The sequence below is a fragment of the Gopherus flavomarginatus genome, chromosome 5, assembly GCF_025201925.1.
Source record: "Gopherus flavomarginatus isolate rGopFla2 chromosome 5, rGopFla2.mat.asm, whole genome shotgun sequence".
Taxonomy (NCBI): domain Eukaryota; kingdom Metazoa; phylum Chordata; order Testudines; family Testudinidae; genus Gopherus; species Gopherus flavomarginatus.
This window is the reverse complement of record NC_066621.1, coordinates 42,092,957-42,112,448: the sequence shown is the minus strand read 5'-3', so window position 1 is coordinate 42,112,448 and position 19,492 is coordinate 42,092,957. Positions and strand designations below refer to the sequence as shown.

General features: G+C 42.9%; 1 protein-coding gene across 1 annotated transcript in view; it reads left to right on the top strand.

The window, feature by feature from the left end:
• Positions 1-3,718: 3,718 nt before the first annotated feature.
• LOC127051013 (NACHT, LRR and PYD domains-containing protein 3-like) overlaps positions 3,719-19,492 on the top strand; it is a 40,989-nt gene continuing 25,215 nt past the window's right edge. The window contains exons 1-5 of the mRNA XM_050952800.1: positions 3,719-4,001; positions 6,907-6,939; positions 7,625-9,386; positions 10,996-11,085; positions 16,493-16,663. Coding sequence (XP_050808757.1) covers positions 3,719-4,001; positions 6,907-6,939; positions 7,625-9,386; positions 10,996-11,085; positions 16,493-16,663 — 2,339 coding nt within the window. The remainder of the gene's footprint in view (positions 4,002-6,906; positions 6,940-7,624; positions 9,387-10,995; positions 11,086-16,492; positions 16,664-19,492) is intronic.

Here is a 19,492-nt window from a genome sequence, read left to right as displayed (position 1 = left end):
TTCACCAGATTGCAGAGAACAGCTTTCCTCTACTTTAGCATGAAAAAGTTCTAAAAAAAAAAAAAAAAAAAAAAAATCAAGCTAAACAAGCTCTCTTCAGCACCTCAAGGTGAGTCCACAATACATAATATTTTTATTGATCTGTCATATTGCTGTTAGTCAGGTTCTCTGAAGAAATCCAGAGTTTTCTGTGCAGATAGAAAATGGACACACATATAGAGAGCTCTCTGGTCCCTTGTAGAGACAGAGGGGTGTATGTTCAAGATCATATTTTACTGATTTCTCTTGCATGAAAACCTGAAGGGAGAATGTGTGTCATTTGCTCTAGTTTCTGAATCTCTTGTCAGGTCTCTTGTGTTTGTGTGTGGGAAAGTGGCAGAAAGAGACCGGGGGGTGGGGGGGAGGGGAGCAACAGCTCCTTTTGTGTCTGCAAGTGGAAGTTAAAGCTGGGTGAAATATTTCAGCTGAAACCTTTTTTCACCAAAAAATGCAGATCAGTACTGGCCAAATCATTTTTCAAATTGATTTTGACAAATTTTTTTGGTCAGGGGAGGGAGAGAGGAAGCAAAAAATATTTTATTTTATTTTATTTTATTTTATTTTATTTATTTTGGAAAATTTGAAGTGGTTTGTTTAGGCATTTTGGAAACAAAATATTACAACTCTGCATTTAGAAATGTCTTGGTTTTTTAATTCCCATTGATTTTTATTTAAAAGGTTAAAAATGAAGTAAAAAAAGAAGGGTTTTGTTGCATCCAAAACAATTTTGTTTTGATTTTACAGAACTGCCACTACATGAAAAATCAATTATTTGCATCATCCCAAGTGGAGATGAGAGGGGATTTGAGAATCCCAGCTCCACAAGGGAAGGAGAAAGCATTGCCTACTTCACAGCATTTTTCTGTTTGTTGCCCCCAGTCCCACTTATGCCCTTCCACAGAGTTCAAGTTCTCTTATATGGTGAGGGAAAACAGTCCTGGGGTGGGCAGGAGAACTTTTGTGACATTCTTGTATCTTGATTAAAAAGCCTCCTTATTTTGGCCCACAAAATGCTGCCCTCTCTCAGCCACCATTTTGCAAGTGCTTATTGAATAATGACGTGGGGTTTGAACGTTTTCTATTAATATTTTTAGTGGATCAAGAAAATATATAATAATAAAAGCATCTTTGTGACTTTTTTATTGCAACATGTTTTTGGAAATAACACAAAAGAATAAAAGAAAGTTGATATGGGAGAGATAGGACATCATAATCAGAAAGGAAAAACATACAGTAAAAATTATGAAACAGAATAAGAAGTAGGCACCAGAAACAACAAGGAAGCCCAAATTACATCAGGAGAAGACTTTCATATCCATATATAGTTAAGCAAAGTGGTTAAATTCATCTGGTGGCTTCTGGGACATGGGGGATAGTTTTGTTCAGATGCTGAAAAGTGGAGCCAAATTGTTGAGAAATAACTAGGACCCTCATTTCCCTTTTATTAGTAAGATTCTTCATAAAACCAAATGAGCCTGCAGCATTGTTTAATCAAATAATTGTGTCTGGAGACTTGTTCTCTTACTAACATGCAGCTAAGGAGAATTTTGTTACTGTCGGGAGATTAGGCACAAGCTTGGAGTGGGAGTGAAATTCTGGCCCCATTCAAGTCAATGGGAATCTTGCCTTTGACTTCAATGGATCAGAGTTCGTCTGTGGTACATACTCCCCATCACAAGGTGGCACAGTAATATCATAAAGAAGTCCAGCTGCAATCTGGATCCAATGATTTCCAAGATTAAATCAAGGGTGGATATCTAAACATTTGCCACCTTCAGACACTTATCTGAACGGAACTCCCCCTCCCCCCACCCCAGCCCACCTCACCCCACCCCGCTGAGCTGCTTTATTTTAAGAGCTAATGAGGCACCCTTGGAACAGCAGCTTATACTGCATTACTTTCAGAGGAATGCATACAGAGGAAGTGGTGGCTCTTGTAGAAATCTGGGCTCACTCCTCCAGAGAGTTTGCTGAAGTTCTTTTCCCATTTTAATGTAATGCCGCTTTTTCTTTCCATACCAATGTTTGTGCTTTCTATGGAGAAACTGGAAATTACACAATTTAAGATAAGGTTTTCAAGAGTGACTCATAATTCTTGGTGTCCAGCCTGAAACACTGAAAACTGGGGATTTTTCAAGTGCCGAACACTCACCCTCTGAAAATCAGGCCCCTTCAAGGTGTCTCAATTTAGGCATCCCAAGTCACTAGTCACTAATGAAAATCTTGGCCTCAAAGCCAAAAATACAGGATACTACAATTTCCACATTGGTAAAAGGTCTCTAGAAACCCTTCACATCCTGACTATTATGTGCATAGATTCAACTGTAGACAGGGGACAATCGGGGTCGGAAATATTTCCATTCTTAAATACATGACTGTTCTGCTGAGAGAATGGTCACATTTGCCCTAATGGCTTTTTTTTTAAGCTGCTTTTCTTTCAAAGCTTGATCCTCCCTAGAACAAATGTCTCTCTCCCCCCTGTATAATCTGACTTTCTGTGATTAAGCGTTCCAGCACAACAGTGTCTGGGGAAGGGGGTGGGGGTAACTCAGGAAGAGCACTGAGGTTTGCTTAGATTTCTTAGGTTTGCTTAGGTTTTGCTTAGACTGTGGTTTTGCTTAGATTTCTTCACCATTTGTCTCAAATTTCGATTGTTAAACCATTTTCCTTTTTTTTTTCTGTTCATTTTTTATGGCTTCCTTTTGCTGATGGCCAAATTAATGATTCTTTTGCAGCTCTGCTGAAAATTCTATTTAAAAAACTGGCCTCCAATTTTGCCCCAATCAATTAGCGGCTCAGTTTTTGGGACTGCAAATAATCATGGGGTTAAATGTTGGCATTTAGAAGTCTCTCTGATTGGGGGGGCATCGTCAGCAAGTCAGTCAGCAAAGGGCACAGTAGTGCAAAGGAACCTGTTTGTGTGTAATGGTGGCCCCATCTGTCCCTTGGCAGGCTCGGGGCCCGTCTCCTGTTGTGTCTGCAATGATTTGTACCCACAAAACTGCACCTGCTGTGACTGATCACAGGTAGAAAAATTAAGGCTGTTTTTAAACCTGTGACCCTAAGTCTCTAGCTAATAGATTTGATGTAATTAGGTGCATGGGGATAATTCTTATTTAGTTAAGCATTTGTCATATTTTCAATCAGTGGCTTTTCAGGGATCTGACAGACTTTCCTTTGTTCATAAATTCAGTAGGAAGTTTCTAGAGATTTGGTGAACAACAGTTCACCCCCAAAACTTGGTTTAATTTTTAGAGCTATATTCTGTCCCCATTATTCACCCCGAGTATACCTTACCCACATGTAGTCCCACTGAAATCAACCTGAGTAAAGACGGCAGAATATGGCCTGGAACAACTGGGATGTAGTCACACGAGTCTGCCTGAGCATGGGTACAGCATGATGTCCAAACCTCTTATGACACAGTTATGGCCTGTCAGTTAGAGGAGTATGATTATCCCTATTTACAGATGGGAAAATAGAGGCACTGTAAACAAAGTAAGCTGTCCAGTGCTTCATTTGTGAGGAAAACAACTGAGGAGTTATGAGCCCCATGATTTACTCTCATTCGTAGACTACACTTCTGTCCTATACATGGGGAAAATTGCTGTTAAACCCTATTAATTATGAATAACAGGATTTTATTTTGTGTATTAGTTTCCTTTCCTGATACCCAGTGATGGAAAACAGAAGCAGCAGGATCAATGACCTGCTCATACATGCCCTCAACAACCTCTCTCAGGAAGAGTTCAAAGGATTTAAAGACAAATTATCACACTTTGACTTTGAGGGGAAAGGTACCATCCCCCGAGGTCGGCTGGAGAATGCTGATGCAATAGATACGAAGAACCTCCTGATGGCATTCTATGGTGGAGACGCTGCAGTAGATGTGGCCATAGAAGTTTTCAATCAAATCAGTCTCAGAGAAGCTGCTGCTAACCTCAGAGAAGAAAGAGAGAATGGTAAGAAACTTAAAGTTCCTAAAAAACCTGGGAGTCTCCCCAAGGAATCTGCCCTGGGGCAGCAGCAGCAGGAGAAGAAGGAGAAACAGACTGATAGCAGGAATGACACATTCTAAATCCCAGCAGGAAGCCAGGGGAGCTCAGAGCAGAGATGCCCAGAGTGGGCCAGATTCTCTAACCGCTCCACTGCCTTTTTTCCACTCAGTGGACACAAGGGGAGCAGAGTCAGCTGGTAACTCTCCCTCTGAGGAAATCCTCAGGGTGTAGAGCTAACAGAGCGGTGCAGGGGGAGTGTCCTGGACAGCGAGAGGTGTGGAGGCGGAGTGACTGGAATTCATCCCCACCTGGGGGACCATTCCTTGGGGACCAGTGGCAGCTGGTGTGAGTTAGAACATCCCCCAGGTGGCTCTAACCTGTTCTGGGGTTGGGACAGTGAATCAATGATCTGTAATTGGAAACTGATCACAGAAGAGACTCTGACCCAGCATATTCTCACTAAACAGCTGAACAGGACCTTTCTAGGATTCCAGGCAGGAACTTTGTCTTCAAGGCTATATTTAATTAAAGAAACAAATTTAGTAGAATACAACTTGTTGAGTAGCCAGCAAATCTAAGGAGCTGCAGTTTCAAAGGCCTCCAGCTGCTTTTCAATGTCCCACAAGAGAGCGAAGTCCAGTTCATGCAATCAGGGTGGTGCTAGCCTGGGGCATCTATGACACCACTTTCACAGTCCTCGAGACTTGTCTACACTTAAATTATATCAGATTAAGGAAGGTCTGAATTTAAATTGGAGTAGCTGTTTCCGAATAACTCCATGTGTAAGAGTCTGTGCTGCATAACTCCATGAATAAGAGTGCCTTTTTTTCAGTTTAGCTTAATCCACTTTCAACATATTTTAAGCTAACTGGGAGTAAGAGTTTCCACATATAGAGTTGTTATTCCAGAATAACTCCAGATGTAGACAACCCTTCAGACAATGGTTAATGAAGTGCATGGCTGCTTGTACAATCTCACATGTACAGTTTTAAGAGTATAGACCGGCACAGGTGTGTTTAGCTCAGTACCAAATCCCATCTTCAAAGTTAGGTCCTGTAGAATTAGTACGTCCTTTACTCAGTTTCCAGGTGTGGGGAAAAGTGGACCAGATTCAGTCAGTCCATTTGATGTCCAGATTTTTCCAGGCCTTTAAAGAACCAATTCTAAGCTGATGAGACTTGAAATAAGAAAAACATGTAAAGTGCCATTTTAGTTTTTACACCATGCTTGAAAACCTTTCATTTTTGTGTGTAGAGGCCTCTTCAGCACATGGTTTAAAAACCTTTGTCTCAGGCAGGTCTTAATTGACCAATCTTTTGGATGGGAGCCAAACACTCTAGCCAGCTGAGCAGCTATGGCCAGTATCCCACCCTTATATCAACCCTTAAACTGTCTTACATACAACGTACCTGTGACTTGGCTCTGTTTGAATCGTTTGGGGTCTTCTGGTCAGTTCCAGAGTTTCAAACCACAGCTGTGCCCAAGGGCTGGCCTCAGCCTTTGTCTCTGCACTGTCCTTGTGATGACATTCATAATCCATTAGCATGGCTGTGCAGTTCTCATGGCTTGATCGTGGTGTATCAAACACCGGTTGTGCCAAAGGCAGATGTGTTTCTTCGGTTCCCACCATCTCGCTCATATAACATCTCTTTACGAGCTGCTTGGCTATGGGTGGTGGCATGATCCAGTTCAAAGTGCCTCCATCTTTATCCCACAAGCCACTTCAAATGGCACATCATCTTTTTATACAATGGTTGGACAATGCTGCAAAAGCTGTCCCCTTGCACACAGCCTGTGGGTCCAAACTTTATCTCTGACTCATTGCCCGCAGACAAAAAGTATTGCAAAGGCTAGATACCTCCTAGAGTCATAGGGCTAAAAGGGACTGCCAGGGTCATCTAGTCTAACCCCTGTCAAGAGCTAAGAATGACCCTCACTCTTAGCACCTTCTGACAAGACTGACACTGTCAGAAAGAAAACCAGCGGTCTCCTTCTGAAGGGACAGTTTGTGAGCAGGGTGGCCTCTCAGGATGTGCAGGGCTTCTTTTGAAATGTTTTTTCTCTATCAGCCATAATATATTTTCAGTGTGTGCACACATGTATTCAATGTAATTTTTGTATTTTCTTTGTAGTTTTCAGAATAAGCCAAGTAAATAAAGAATGGTATATATTTTCTACTAAACTATTTAAGATATGTAGAAACTTAAGGAAGACCTTTGGTTTGCATTTCCTGCCCCATAATTACTAAACTATAGCTTCCCGTAATATTTCAAGGCTATTTTTATGTATTGAATCCATGTTTAACCCTTTTCATAACATTACTCTCCATTATTGAAAGCACAATAAAAGCCGATACACTTGTACTCCTATATATGGATACCTTAAATTTGGCAAGTGTTACAGTTTAACTGACAAAATAGGCACAGAGTGTGGTAAAAGCAGTCAAAAATGTCATCAACAGTTTTATAGAGAATAGTTTTAAACGAGGCTTGCATGTTGTCTCATAATTAATCAATTTTACTAAAAATATATAGATTATTTGTATCTTGGTTAGTAAATTAGCAGAGAAAAAGTAAAATGGCTATTTCTCACACAGCTAGATTTCTTTTAAGCTAGGACATGTGTTTATTTTCTATAAAATAATGTCCCAATTGTCTAAGCTCGTTAGGGTTGGTGCCATCTTTTTGTTCTGTTTGTACAGCGAGGTCCTGAGCCAAGGCTAGGGTTCTTAGATGCTATGTAGTATCATAGCTAATTAATTCTTACTCCTGCAGAGACCACTGACTGGATGAATTGCCCCATCTTCCTTAATTGCGTGACACACTGTGATTCTGTTACACTAACGTTCATCTGCAATTTTCTCTTTCAGCTTTATGTCCTAAACAAACACCCGGAAGACCAGGTATGTGACATTCTAAAAGAAAATTGTGTTGATTACAGATATTAGATCAGAGCAGCCAGATGTTTACCAGTAGAAATAAGAAATAACACCTCAGACTGTGTAGTCGGGGGAGGCAGTCAGATATCCCACACTTTCGGTTATCTGAACGCCCAGTTATCCAGCTGCCCAGTTATCCGAACATTTCAGATGTCCTGCAGGCCATTCAGATAAATAAAATTCTATTGTATGTGCATGGGAGGTCCTATAGCTTTTACTCACATGACTAATTTCAATGGGACAGGGCCGCCCAGAGGGTTCAGGGGCCTGGGACAAAGCTGGGGGAGCTGCAGTGCTTGTACTCACCCGGCTGCGGTCTGGCTCTTCGGCGGCATTTTGGCGGTGGGGGGCCCTTCAGTTGCTCCGCATCTTCAGCAGCCCTGAAGGGCCCCCCGCTGCCGAAATGCCACCGAAGACCCAGGGCCAGGGTCCAATTGCCCCACTTGCCCCCCCCTTCTGGGCAGCCCTGCAATGGGACTACTTATAATCAGGCCCATAGTTAATTGATTTGGGGATAGTTTATGCTGGAAGTTGCAGTATATGCTTAAAGTAGCATTATTATTGTTTAAACAGCTTAACTGTAACATTAGTGATAAGTCTTTTTTCTGAATTTCTGATTCCATATTTCTAATGCTTCACATCACCTTAGATTACAGGGTGAAATATAGAGAACACATACAAAACAAGTACAGAGTAATAAAAGACTTGAACTCTCGGCTTGGTGAGAATGTGACTCTAAACAGCAGATACACAAAGCTGATTATTGTAAAGAAACATTGTCACAAAAAGGAAAGAGAACATGAAATAATGACCTTGGGATGGAGACATGAAGAAATAATGACTAAGCTAGCTAGTTCTATCACCCTGGGTAATTTATTTAAATGTGATGAAGATGGACAAACACCACAAATTGTTGTGCTGCTGGGAGCGGCAGGGATTGGAAAAACCATGACAGCAAGAAAGATTATGTTTGACTGGGCATCTGGAGAGCTCTATAAGGAAAAGTTTGATTATGCTTTCTACATAAATTGTAGGGAAGTGAACTTTGGCAGTGAGCAAGGAAGAATTGCTGATTTAATTTTAAAGAATTGTCCTAATAAAAATGCACCAGTTGAAGAGATTTTGATAAATCCAGAGAAACTCCTGTTTATAATTGATGGTTTTGATGAACTGAGATTTTCCTTGGATCAGCCAGAAGACAGTCTGTGCTCTGATCCCTGTGAGAAGCAGCCAATGGAAATTACATTGAGCAGTTTAGTTCGGAAAACTGTTCTTCTTGAATCCTATGTAATAATCACTACGAGACCAACGGCTCTGGAGAAACTCAGACAGTGTTTGGAATGTGCACGTTATGCAGAGATCTTAGGGTTTTCTGCAGCTGAGAGGGAGGAATATTTCCACAATTTTTTTGGGAATGAAGAAAAAGCAAGAAAAGCCTTTAACTTTGTCAAAGAACATGAAATGCTCTTCACCTTGTGCTTTGTCCCCATTGCGTGCTGGATCATCTGCACGGTTCTGAAACAACAGATGGAAGCAGGTGAAGATCTTGCACAAACATCCAAAACAATCACTGGTGTGTATATGCTCTATCTTTTCAGTTTGTTAAAGGGTGACAGCAGCAATTCAAAGAAGCACACACCAGCTAACCTAAAGGGACTTTGTTCCTTGGCTGCAGATGGAATCTGGAGGCAGAAAATACTCTTTGGGGAAGAAGAAATCAAAAAGCACGGCTTAGATATATCTGACTCTCTCTTTCTGAATGAGAACATGTTTCAAAAAGATATTGACTGTGAGTGTGTCTACAGCTTCATTCACTTGAGTTTTCAAGAGTTTTTCGCAGCTTTGTTTTATGTGTTGGAGAAAGAAGAAACAACTGTGGAAGGTTCAGAAACTGCTATGAACAATGTGAAAAAATTGTTAGAAAACTATGGAAAATCTAGAAATTACTTAATGTTAACAGTGCGATTCCTGTTTGGTCTCTTAAATGAAGAGAGAATGGAGGACATGGAGAAAAAACTTAGCTGCAAAATTTCTCCCAAAATTAAACCAGAATTACTAGAGTGGGTTAAAACAAAACCAAAAATATCGTCCTTGTCCCTGGAGTCTGAGGAACTGTTCTTGGAGCCTGATGAGGAGTTCTCATCCTTTAAACGTAATGCTGAGATGATTTACCAGCTTGAGGAGTTTCACTGTTTGTATGAAATTCAAGAAGAGAGTTTTGTGCAAAGTGCACTAAATCACTTCACTGAGCTATATCTAGCTGAATATAATTTTACCAAAATGGATCAAGTGGCTCTTTCATTTTGTCTAAAAAACTGTCGTAAGCTGGAGACACTTTATTTAAATCTGTGCACGTTCGGATCTGAAGACCCGAATGAAGATTCCCTACGGCCACCCAAGCAGCCACGTTTGTAAGTAGTGTCTGAGATGGAAACATGCCTACATAATTTCTTAAGTAGAGAGAGAAGGTCATTTAAAACGGAAAGATGGCAACAGTATGAGTGACAAAAGTGTTACGGCTGAACTTCAGATCAGTGGGAGCATCTGGGCAGCCAGGTGACATGTCAATGGGGCATTAAGTACCAAAGCAGCTGATGATTTCAACAGTAAAACTGAAAGGACCTTGTGGAGGGGTGTGTGTGACTTTCTGTTCCCACAGATGGGTTTCCCACTTGTGCGCACTGCTGCCTCCTGTTTCCAAGGAGACCAGGATGATGGCACTGCTCTGGGGCTGCAGAGAGTCACCCTCTCAATCACATTAAAGTGTTCACTGAAAAGGCACAACTGCTGAAGCCAGGTGCCCAAATAGTGACATCCAGGGGAAGGCACAAAAGGGATCTTTAAAATCTAAGTTACCCAAGTTACTAATAAATGCAAGAGGGAAGGGTAAAACAAAAGCATCCTCACACACTTACCCTTTTCTTCACCTCATGTGGAGGGTAAACACTCTTTTCCTTCTCCACCCCTGTAGGCTCTCACCCCCACAGGGGTGCTTCTCCTGACCTAGGCCCAAAACTCCAGGAATGTCCCACTCCCTCCCTTGTCAATCTCTGTCTCAGTAAGGGGATTCACATCATAATCTTGTCTCCTGCCACAGAGATGGGACACCGGGAAAGGGTGCCGGAATCAGGAGAAGGACAATTCACTGAACATGTGCTAACTGATGACAGAAAAAAAATATCTGCCCCATATTATTAGTGCATGCTGCACTTTGCACAAAATAGGTGAGGGCAAGAGTGAGGTGATTATGGGTGGCTGGGAATAGGGAATGCAGAGAGGTTCTGTTGCTTCTGGATTCATGTCTTCAAGCTGGTGGACTTTTACTAGCCCTGAGAAAAACAGTGCAATGCTCGAGTCCATTTTAAGCCCTTCTGTTTTATAGCGGTTCTTATAACATGCTCATCACTATCATCTTAGGGATTGCCAGTAGTGCATTAAGACATGCGACACTATCAGGTGGTGGTTGTTCTCTCATCATCTCCCCAGAGGGAGAAGTGTGTGCAGCAGAGGTGAAAGTAACATAAAAGACTTACCGACTACGGGCCCCTGGAAGGGGCGGGACCTTAGGCAGAAGGGACGGGCCTGGGGGGTCAGCCTCTCCCAGCCAGCCCTTTCATGCTGCCCGGCCTGCACCATCTGGGGCTCTGGAAATGATTTAAAGCACCAGCAGCTGCCTCATTTGCTCTTCCCTGTTGGTGGCCCGGGGTGGGGAAGGGGGAAAGGGACAGTGACGTTAAAGCGCTTTAACTTCCGCTGTGTATGGGTCCACTTCTTACTGGTACACCATACTGGCCTGTACCGGCTCACTTTCACCTCTGATGTGCAGTGTCATGTTTTGTTTGTGTGTGTGTGTGCATGACCATGGGATGGCTCCCTTGTGACTCCCACTCACAGACTCATGGAGTAACTCATATGCAGTGTATGATTACGCCATCCAAGAGGATATTATCATGTTCAGGAAAGAGAATTAAAATCTGTTTCCAGAGATCAACATGGAAAATTTCTATTCTCTCTTTTTAGGGAACAGCATCAGGATGAGCCGACATGTTCGCATATTTACCTGCTCTGTCAAGCATTGAAGGAGCCAAACTGTAAATTAAAGAAACTAAAGTAAGAAGCTGTTTTTTGTCTTTAAAGGCCTCATATATTGTTGTTATCCCAGAAGTTCTACAGCACCGTAGCTCTCTTGACCCTGTCTGCTGTAGTGACTATATAGAATTGTTTAGGTGCTCAGGAATTTAAATTTCCATTTACCGTATACTCCCTATTGCCCAAATAGCTTGGGGGGGACATAGATTTTATATGGATAATTAGGAGTTTGGATAACGAAGAAGCAGGGGCATGTCCCCGCTCATTCACTCCCATGACAGTGGAGCTGTAGAGAGCTCCCTGCACTGCCTCATACACTGATCCCTATAGGAGTAAGGTGTGGTGGCTGGTGGTGTGGTCCTCAGAGTGTAGAGCAGAGAGCCCCAGCCAAGACTGCTCTCCCTTGCCAGCACCACAGCTTTCTTGCACAACACCGCCAGACCCGGGTCACCAGTGGGCAGGATTGAACTGGGGACCTTGGTGCATGAGCCTCTACAGCATGAGCTAAAAGCCAGCTTGCTGTTAACTAAGGCTGTAGAGCAAATTCATTTTATATCTCTCTCTAAGTGGTCTCGGTGACAGAGGATGGGACAGAACAGCACACCCAGGAGGTGTGTGGGTTACATTTGCACCTACAGGAATCACCTGCACGGAAGGCTACAGTTCTGGTGGGACAGAGCAGACTCCTAGTCCGGGTTCTCTGCTGTCACACACCACGGTGTAGGTGGTGCAACCTAGTGGTCCGAGCAGGAGTCTGGCCTAATGGTTGGAGCAGAATCATCCAGACTGACCTGATCTAGAACACAGGCCATCGAACTTCCTCTAGAGCATATCTTTTAGAAAAACATCCAATCTTGATTTTAAAATTGACAGTGAATGGAGAATCCACCATGACCCTTGCTAAATTGTTCCAATGGTTAATTACTTTCTCTTAACATATATGCCACATTTCCAGTCTGAATTTGTCTAGCTTCAGTGTCCAGCCATTGGATCCTATTGTAACTTTCTCTGCTAGATTGAAGAGCCCATTATAAAATATTTGTACCCCATGTAGGTACTTATAGACTGTAATCAAGTCATCCTTTAAACTTATCTTTGTTAAACTAAAATGATTGAGCTATAGGTAATAATTGGAGATATACCAATCTCCTAGAACTGGAAGGGACCTTGAAAGGTCATTGAGTCCAGCCCCCTGCCTTCACTAGCAGGACCAATTTTTGCCCCAGATCCCTAAGTGGCCCCCTTGAGGGCTGAACTCACAACCCTAGGTTTAGCAGGCCAATGCTCAAACCAGCTCTGTGAGGTTATCGCTATAAGGCAGGTTTTCTAATCCTTTAATCATTCTCATGGATCTTCTCTGAACCCTCTCCAATTTATCAATATCTTTCTTCAATTGTGGACACCAGAACTAGACACAATATTACAGAAGTGGTCACACAAGAGTCTCATACAGAGGTAAAATAACCTCTACAGTCCTGCTTGAGATTCCTCTTGATAGGCATCCAAGGATCACATTAGCTCTTTTAACCACAGCGTTGCACTGACAGATCATGTTCAGCTGATTATCAACCACAATCCCCTAATCTTTTTCAGAGTCATTGCTTCCAAGAACAAAGTCTCCCTTTCTATAAATATGATCTACATTCTTTGTTCTAGATGTATACATTTACATTTGGCCATATTAAAACATATATTTGTTTGCTTGCAACCATCTTACCAGGTGATCCACTGTGTATCAGTGACCTGTCCTCTTCATTATTTACCAATTCTCCCAATTTTTGTGTCATCTGCAAACTTTATCAGAAATGATTTTATGTTTTCTTCCAGGTCATTGATAAAAATGTTAAATAGCATAAGGCCAAGAACTGCTCCCCATGAGACCCCACTAGAAATACACCTCAATAATGACTCCTCATTTACAGTTACATTTTAAGACCTATCACTTAGCTAGTTTTTAATCCATTTAATGTGTGCAATGTTAATTTTGTATCATTCTAGTTTTTTAATCAAAATGTCTTGCAGTAGCAAGTGAAATGCCTTGCAGAAGCCTACGTGTATTACATCAGTACTGTTCCTTTATTAGTCAAATCTGTAATCTCATCATAAAGAGATATCAAATTAGTTTGGCAGGACATATTTTTCATAGAACCATACTGACTGTCATTAACTTTATTACCCTTCCATAAATCTTTATTAATCAAGTCCCATATCAGCCACTCCAGTAACTTGCCTGGGATCAGTGTCTGTCTGACAGGCCTATAGTTACTTGGATCATTCCATTTACCCTTTTTAAACATTGGCACAATACTATCTTTCTTCCAGCCTTCTGGAATTCCCAGCTGTTCCAAGACTTACTGAAAATCAACATTAATGGCCCAGTGAGCTCCTTAGTCAGCTCTTTAAAAGCTAGGTGAGCATGGGGGCATGGCTCAACCAGCAAACAAAATAGTGGTTTAATCTAGCTCTCCGCAATAAATGGGGAGAAATTAAAACAATTTAAGAAGATAAAAAGAACTAAGCCAACCTGAATCCACAGATCTGTGCCCTATATATGAATAACGCCTCTTGGAGCCAGTTTTAAAAAGAAGGCTGAAGAAAGCTGGACAGCTCCCAATCCCAGGGAGCAGACTCTGAGGGAGAATAGCCAACTACAGAATCCAGAGCCCTCAGCCTGCAGAATATATTAATAATTACTATGCAAATGGAGAGATGTTGAACTGGACCCTTGTTATCCTGTAAAGAGACAGAGGGTGAGTGCAATAAAACTAATTAAAATTGTACTATTGTCTCTGGGGGAGGAAGTGTGTCATTAGTGGCCATTTTGGAAAGGTCAGACAAATGAACAGGAAGTGTGGTGGCAGCCGTCTTGAGAGAGATGTAACAAGCAGGAAGGAAAGACAAGAAGAAGCTCTAGATGTCTAGGAAAGGAAAGATCTCCTCTTGTACAAACATGTGACTCCCCTAAAACAAAGATATGGCCACAAAAAGTAGTAATGGCCCTTCAGCAAACAAACTATGGAGGCAGGTGGAGAAGGACCAGTCACTAAGGCTGATCTGAAGGACCTGCTCTTAGAAATCAAAGAAATGAATGAGTAGGGTGACCAGATGTCCCATTTTTAAAGGGACAGTCCCATTTTTTGGGACTTTTACTTACTTATATAGGCACCTTTTACGCCCCCCTCCCCGCCCCCTATCCCATTTTTTCACAGTTGCTATCTGGTCACCCTATGAATAAGGAAATGAGGGAAGAGTAATGCAGGCTTACATTAAAGATATAAAATGAAATTAATGCTAAACTAACAGATGTGGAAATAGGATTAAATGAACAATCCAACAGAATTACTACTCTAGACTTAAGAATCCAAATAATTGAAAAAAGAGAACAAGAAATAGAATTGAAGCTGCAAGACATGGAAATTAAAGAATGCAGGAATAACTTAAGGATTAAAGGTTTTCCAAAGGAGAATGAAGGGAGAAATCTGCTGGACACATTGGTCAATATTTTTCATACCATTAAAACTAAGTAATAAAGATGCATTCATACCGAGAGGGCTCACAGATCTTTTTTTTCTGGGCCCTAAGCAGACTCCAGAACAGAGATGGGATTGTCCATCTACACTATTATCAAGACAAGGATAAAATACTGAGGGTTATGAGAAAGAGAGCTGAACCATTGATGATTCTTAATCAGCCCATACAAATGTTCCCAGATCTGGCAACTGCAACCTTTAGAAAGTGAAGAGAATATACTAGGTGTCCACATTTCTTGGAAAGAACAATATAAGATATGAGAAGTTTCCCATTTAGATTAACCTTTAGATGGAAGAGCAGATGTCTGTCTCAGATCCAAAAGAAAGGACACTAGTACTTATGAGTACAGGTGAATCAGCTCAAGAACAATCTGAAGGGGATCAAGGGCATCGGTCCCCCAGGTCGCCAAGAGTCAGTGAGATCAAAGAGAGCCTAAATAGCTTTAAAAGATGCATCATTAAGACAACTGAGCAGACATGAGAGGAGAAGAAAAAGTCCAGATCCCAAAGAACATGATCAATACTGTAAGACATACAATAAATAATGGATATTATATCCATGTGGTTATAATGAAAAAGGGTTAGAGTTAAATGGAAGCTGCATGCAGGATAGTTTACTCTGGGTGGATATAGTATCTGTAATGGTTATAACATTATAGATTTTTTTAATGTTGTGAATTATATTTATATTATATAAACAAAAGTTAATAACAAAATAGCAGGAGACCTAGGTCTGCCTTATTGAAGTAAGTTTGACTTTAAAGTACTCACAAACATTCCAAAATTTACATTAATTGCAAATGGGTCATCTATGGTGGAATATTTTAAGAATAAATGAACTCAAAGATAGCATTATAATCTCAGAATGCCCAGTGTTAAAAAGGTGTTTGATAAGATTATATAAGGCTTGGTTCTTGAAACATTAATGAAAGAAAGAAAAGAAAACCTTCCTCCAATAGGGAGCTAATGTGCAGTTTTATAGCCCCACAGCCCAAGCCCTGCCAGCCTGAGTCGGGTGATCAGGGCCAGCTGCAGCCGTGCCATGGGTCGTTTATTGCACTGTGGACATGCCCTGTAGGCCCAGCCTGTGAGACTTGTCCAGGGAAAGCTCTAGGCATTTTGCCACCCCAAGCATGGCAGGCAGGCTGCCGAAGCTGCGGGACCAGCAGACCCTCCACAGGCATGCTGCCAAAGGCAGCCTGCCTGCTGCCCTCGCGGCGACCAGCAGAGCGTCCCCAGGGGCTTGCTGCCCCAAGCACGCGCTTGGCGTGCTGATGCCTGGAGCTGCCCCTGGACTCGGCTTCCTAGGGAAATTCCAGCCTATTCTAGTCTATGGTCAAGTCCAGAGACAATGGGAGAGGGAGGGAGGACTCAAGAGCTGGCAAAATGGAACCCATCCTTTAGCCCTGAATGTTCAACACTAAGTATCCCATAGATGGAGGTTTGTTTGCTGAGCCCTAAGTAGAAATGATGGAACAGAGAGAAGAATGGGCTCCCCCTCCTCCTCCCCATTCACAGAACTGTAACATACCTTCCAGCAGTGTGTTCATTATTTCCCAGTGAGATTCCTTTTGCTTTTCCTTCCTTTCCCATCCTCTGATCCCTCACTGATAATAGTTTCTTTATTAGGGGGAACCTAAGTGTTTCTGCTCAGGGGATGGAGTTAGGGAACTTTGCCTTTGAATAACTTTTGTATGTGGAACAAAGGATCAGTGAGAGCTACAGGTGCATGTGGATTGAAACCCACAAATGGTCATATGATCCTCAGCATTCACTAGCACAATGCAGTGATTTTATTCCCAGAACAAAGGACTCTTTCTAGGGACACACTGGTACCCACTGAGGAACCGAACAGACAGAGGTGCTCATTTTCCTCTCTGTTTATCTGTCTCCTGCAGGCTTACTAACGGCCATCTCACGGACGCTTGTTATAGGGATCTCTCTTCTGCTCTTAGTACCAAACAGACCCTGACTGAGCTGGACCTGTCAATGAACAACCTGGGAGACTCGGGAGTGAGGTTGCTGTGTGAGGGACTGAACCATCCAACCTGCAAATTGCAGAAATTGGGGTGAGTATTTGCAGGTTTCTTTCTGTAAAGAACTCAGCAGGCCAGGACGATGGTGTGTGACATCAGCTCTTGTAGGAGCACGCAGAGGCTTGAGCATCAGGAGTGTCAGTGGCTCCCCACAGCCTGGTGGCTGATCATTTTTGGAGAATAGAAGATATAAATAAGGATGGTCCCAAACCGGAGCACTAATTCCAAACTCCCTAAAAGTGATCTTCACTGAAATGGATTTTTGAATAAAAATTGAAGCATAATCTCATTTTCTGAGGGAAAAGCCCATTTTAAACACCACTTTATGATCTTTAAAACAATTTTACATATTTTTGCATCTAAGCATCTAAGGCAGAGGTGTGAAACTCACTCAGGGAAGAGGGCTGATTTGTATGGTTAATTGTAGTTTGTGGGCCAGGGTATAAATACAATGTACTTCCTATGATCCACAATAGTCTCCTCCCCTGATAGCAACAATCAAGGGGACAATTTGGGCTTATGTAGTAACATTGTTTTGTTTATTATTTGTTCCACGCTTTCTTGCCACATCCTTTCTCAGTGAGAAAATCTGCTCCCCTTTAAGGCCACTGCATTTTTGCCCTTGGTTTCTCTTCCTACTTCATCCTTCTTTCTGTTTCTCTTCCTCTTGCTGGTGTTTGGGAGTTTGCTCTGTTCCATGTCTCTGCCTTTTCTTCTCTGTAGCAACTTCCAATCTGCAAGCTACTGGGTTTCACTCCCACCCCTGCCTTCCTCTTCCAGCCACCAAAATGATCAGTGATTTAAAGCCCATTGATGATGGTTCAGTGTCAATGTTCACTAAGTTGATACTCCAATCAGATTACCAGGCGACAGGAGAGTTCAGATCTCCGAGTTGTTGTTTCAGGCTGTGTGCCGACTTAGGTAAACATCATTTTAACAGTTACACTGGATTCACATTGAGAAGATGATCTCTGCTGCCATATAGGCTAGAAACTTATTTTGTTTAAATGGCAGCTTAGATTCTGGAGAATCTGAGAATGTCACATGGGCTGCATAAATATATCATGCATGTCAGATCCTCCGGCAGGCTGCATGCCTGGTGCCCTCAGTGTAAGGGGTTCCCAGGTTCCATGGTTGATCTGGGCAAGGTTAAGGAAGTAAAGGGGAAGCCAGTGTGGAGGAAGCTACCTAATGGGGAGGCACTGGCGCTTTACCAGGGGCGGCTCTAGACATTTTGCCGCCCCAAGCACGGTGGCATGCCGCGGGGGGCACTCTGCCGGTCGCTGGTCCCGCGGCTCCGGTAGACATCCCGCAGACTTGCCTGCGGACGGTCCGCTGGTCCCTCAGCTCCATTGAAGCCGCGGCACCAGCGGACTCTCTGCAGGCATGCCTCCGAAGGCATGCTGGGGCCTGGAGCCGCCCCTGGTCCTTTCCCCTTTCAGCTGACAAGGTCTTGGGAAGTTCTTACCCAGTATGATGAGTTGATTTCCTCTTGCTTTTAGATCTTGTTTTTCACAATAAAGCAAGACCCAATGAAAGGGACTTGAAGTGAGTTGTAGCTGGGACTTAATTTTTCCTCACTAGCTGGTGAGTCTGCCCATTGGCTACCACTGTGCCATAGGGAAAGAAGAAACCCTGTATTTGGAATACTCCCTTGGGAAAGGCCAAACTCAGCCTTTGGTGAGCAACATCCAGGCCTCAGTGGACAAGCCTACGCCTATGTCATGATTACAGGGCTAGCTACACCCTGTCCCCTTTCAGGTCTCTCTGAGTGCACCCACCCGGGCCTCTAGTCCTTGCTTCACTCTGGATGGAATCATGCAGCTTCCTCACTCTTAGACTAGGCCCAGGGTAGCAGTCGCCTTAGTGTCCATGGTGATTGCCCTGTGAGTTTGACTGGTTCAGCCAGTACCTGTGTATCCACTGCAATTATCCTGCAGGTCTGAGTGGGTTCGACACCTGCAATTCTTCCCTCCGGGAGTCTGTGACTAGTTAAACCCAGTGGCCAGAACAGCCTTCTGAGAACACAAGTATTGTTTATTTAATAAGAAGAAAGCCTTTTAGGGCAAAAAAGATTTCAAAGCAGCAGAGTCTACATGCATAGCTATCTTCCCCACCTATCACCCCACTCCGTCTCCGCTGGAGGTCCAGGCTGGTCAAGCTTCCTCAGACATGCTAGTAGATTCTGGGGTGTGACCCTCTGTTTCCCTTTGCCTTAGCTCTCGCTCACTATGTGTGTCTCCTTGAGGAAGCATGTCTCCCCTTAAACCCTTCTATGGTCCCCTAGTGTAAAAGTGGAATCTTGTGTCCCAGCAGGAGGGGGAGCCAGTAATACCCAGGCTAATAGTTCTAGCATTGTCCCTTGATGGGTGTGGTGTTAGGTGGTTATCTCAAGCAATCTCCCTCTTCCTGACAGCCCTGCTATTAAGCTGGCAGTACGAAGTTGGTCATGGCAAGTCAGCAGGAGCTAGAGGTGTAGGTGTTTTCTTCTGGAGGTGGGCAGATCTACTGGCGGAAAGTGTGCATTGCTTATTTGCACCTGCTCAAAGCATAGTCAGCCATGCACGCTGCAGGTCATTTTCATCCAGTATGGCCCTCCAGGCAGTTTTAGGAGTGATGGCATCTCGCTGAAGTTTTGGGGGATTTATATGAACCAACGTATATAAATTAGATGAGAATGTGTGGCTAAGGCAGCCACTAAAGATATGGGTGGCTGTGTTCAGCTCTGAAGCAACAAGATGTGCGGGCTGACTCCTGCCCCACACTGCTGCACAATATTCTGCTGGAGCAAACACTAGTGTCAGGACTGAAGTTTGCAGAACATTGGCCTCTGCTCCCCAGGAGGCACAGGAGGTGAACTTT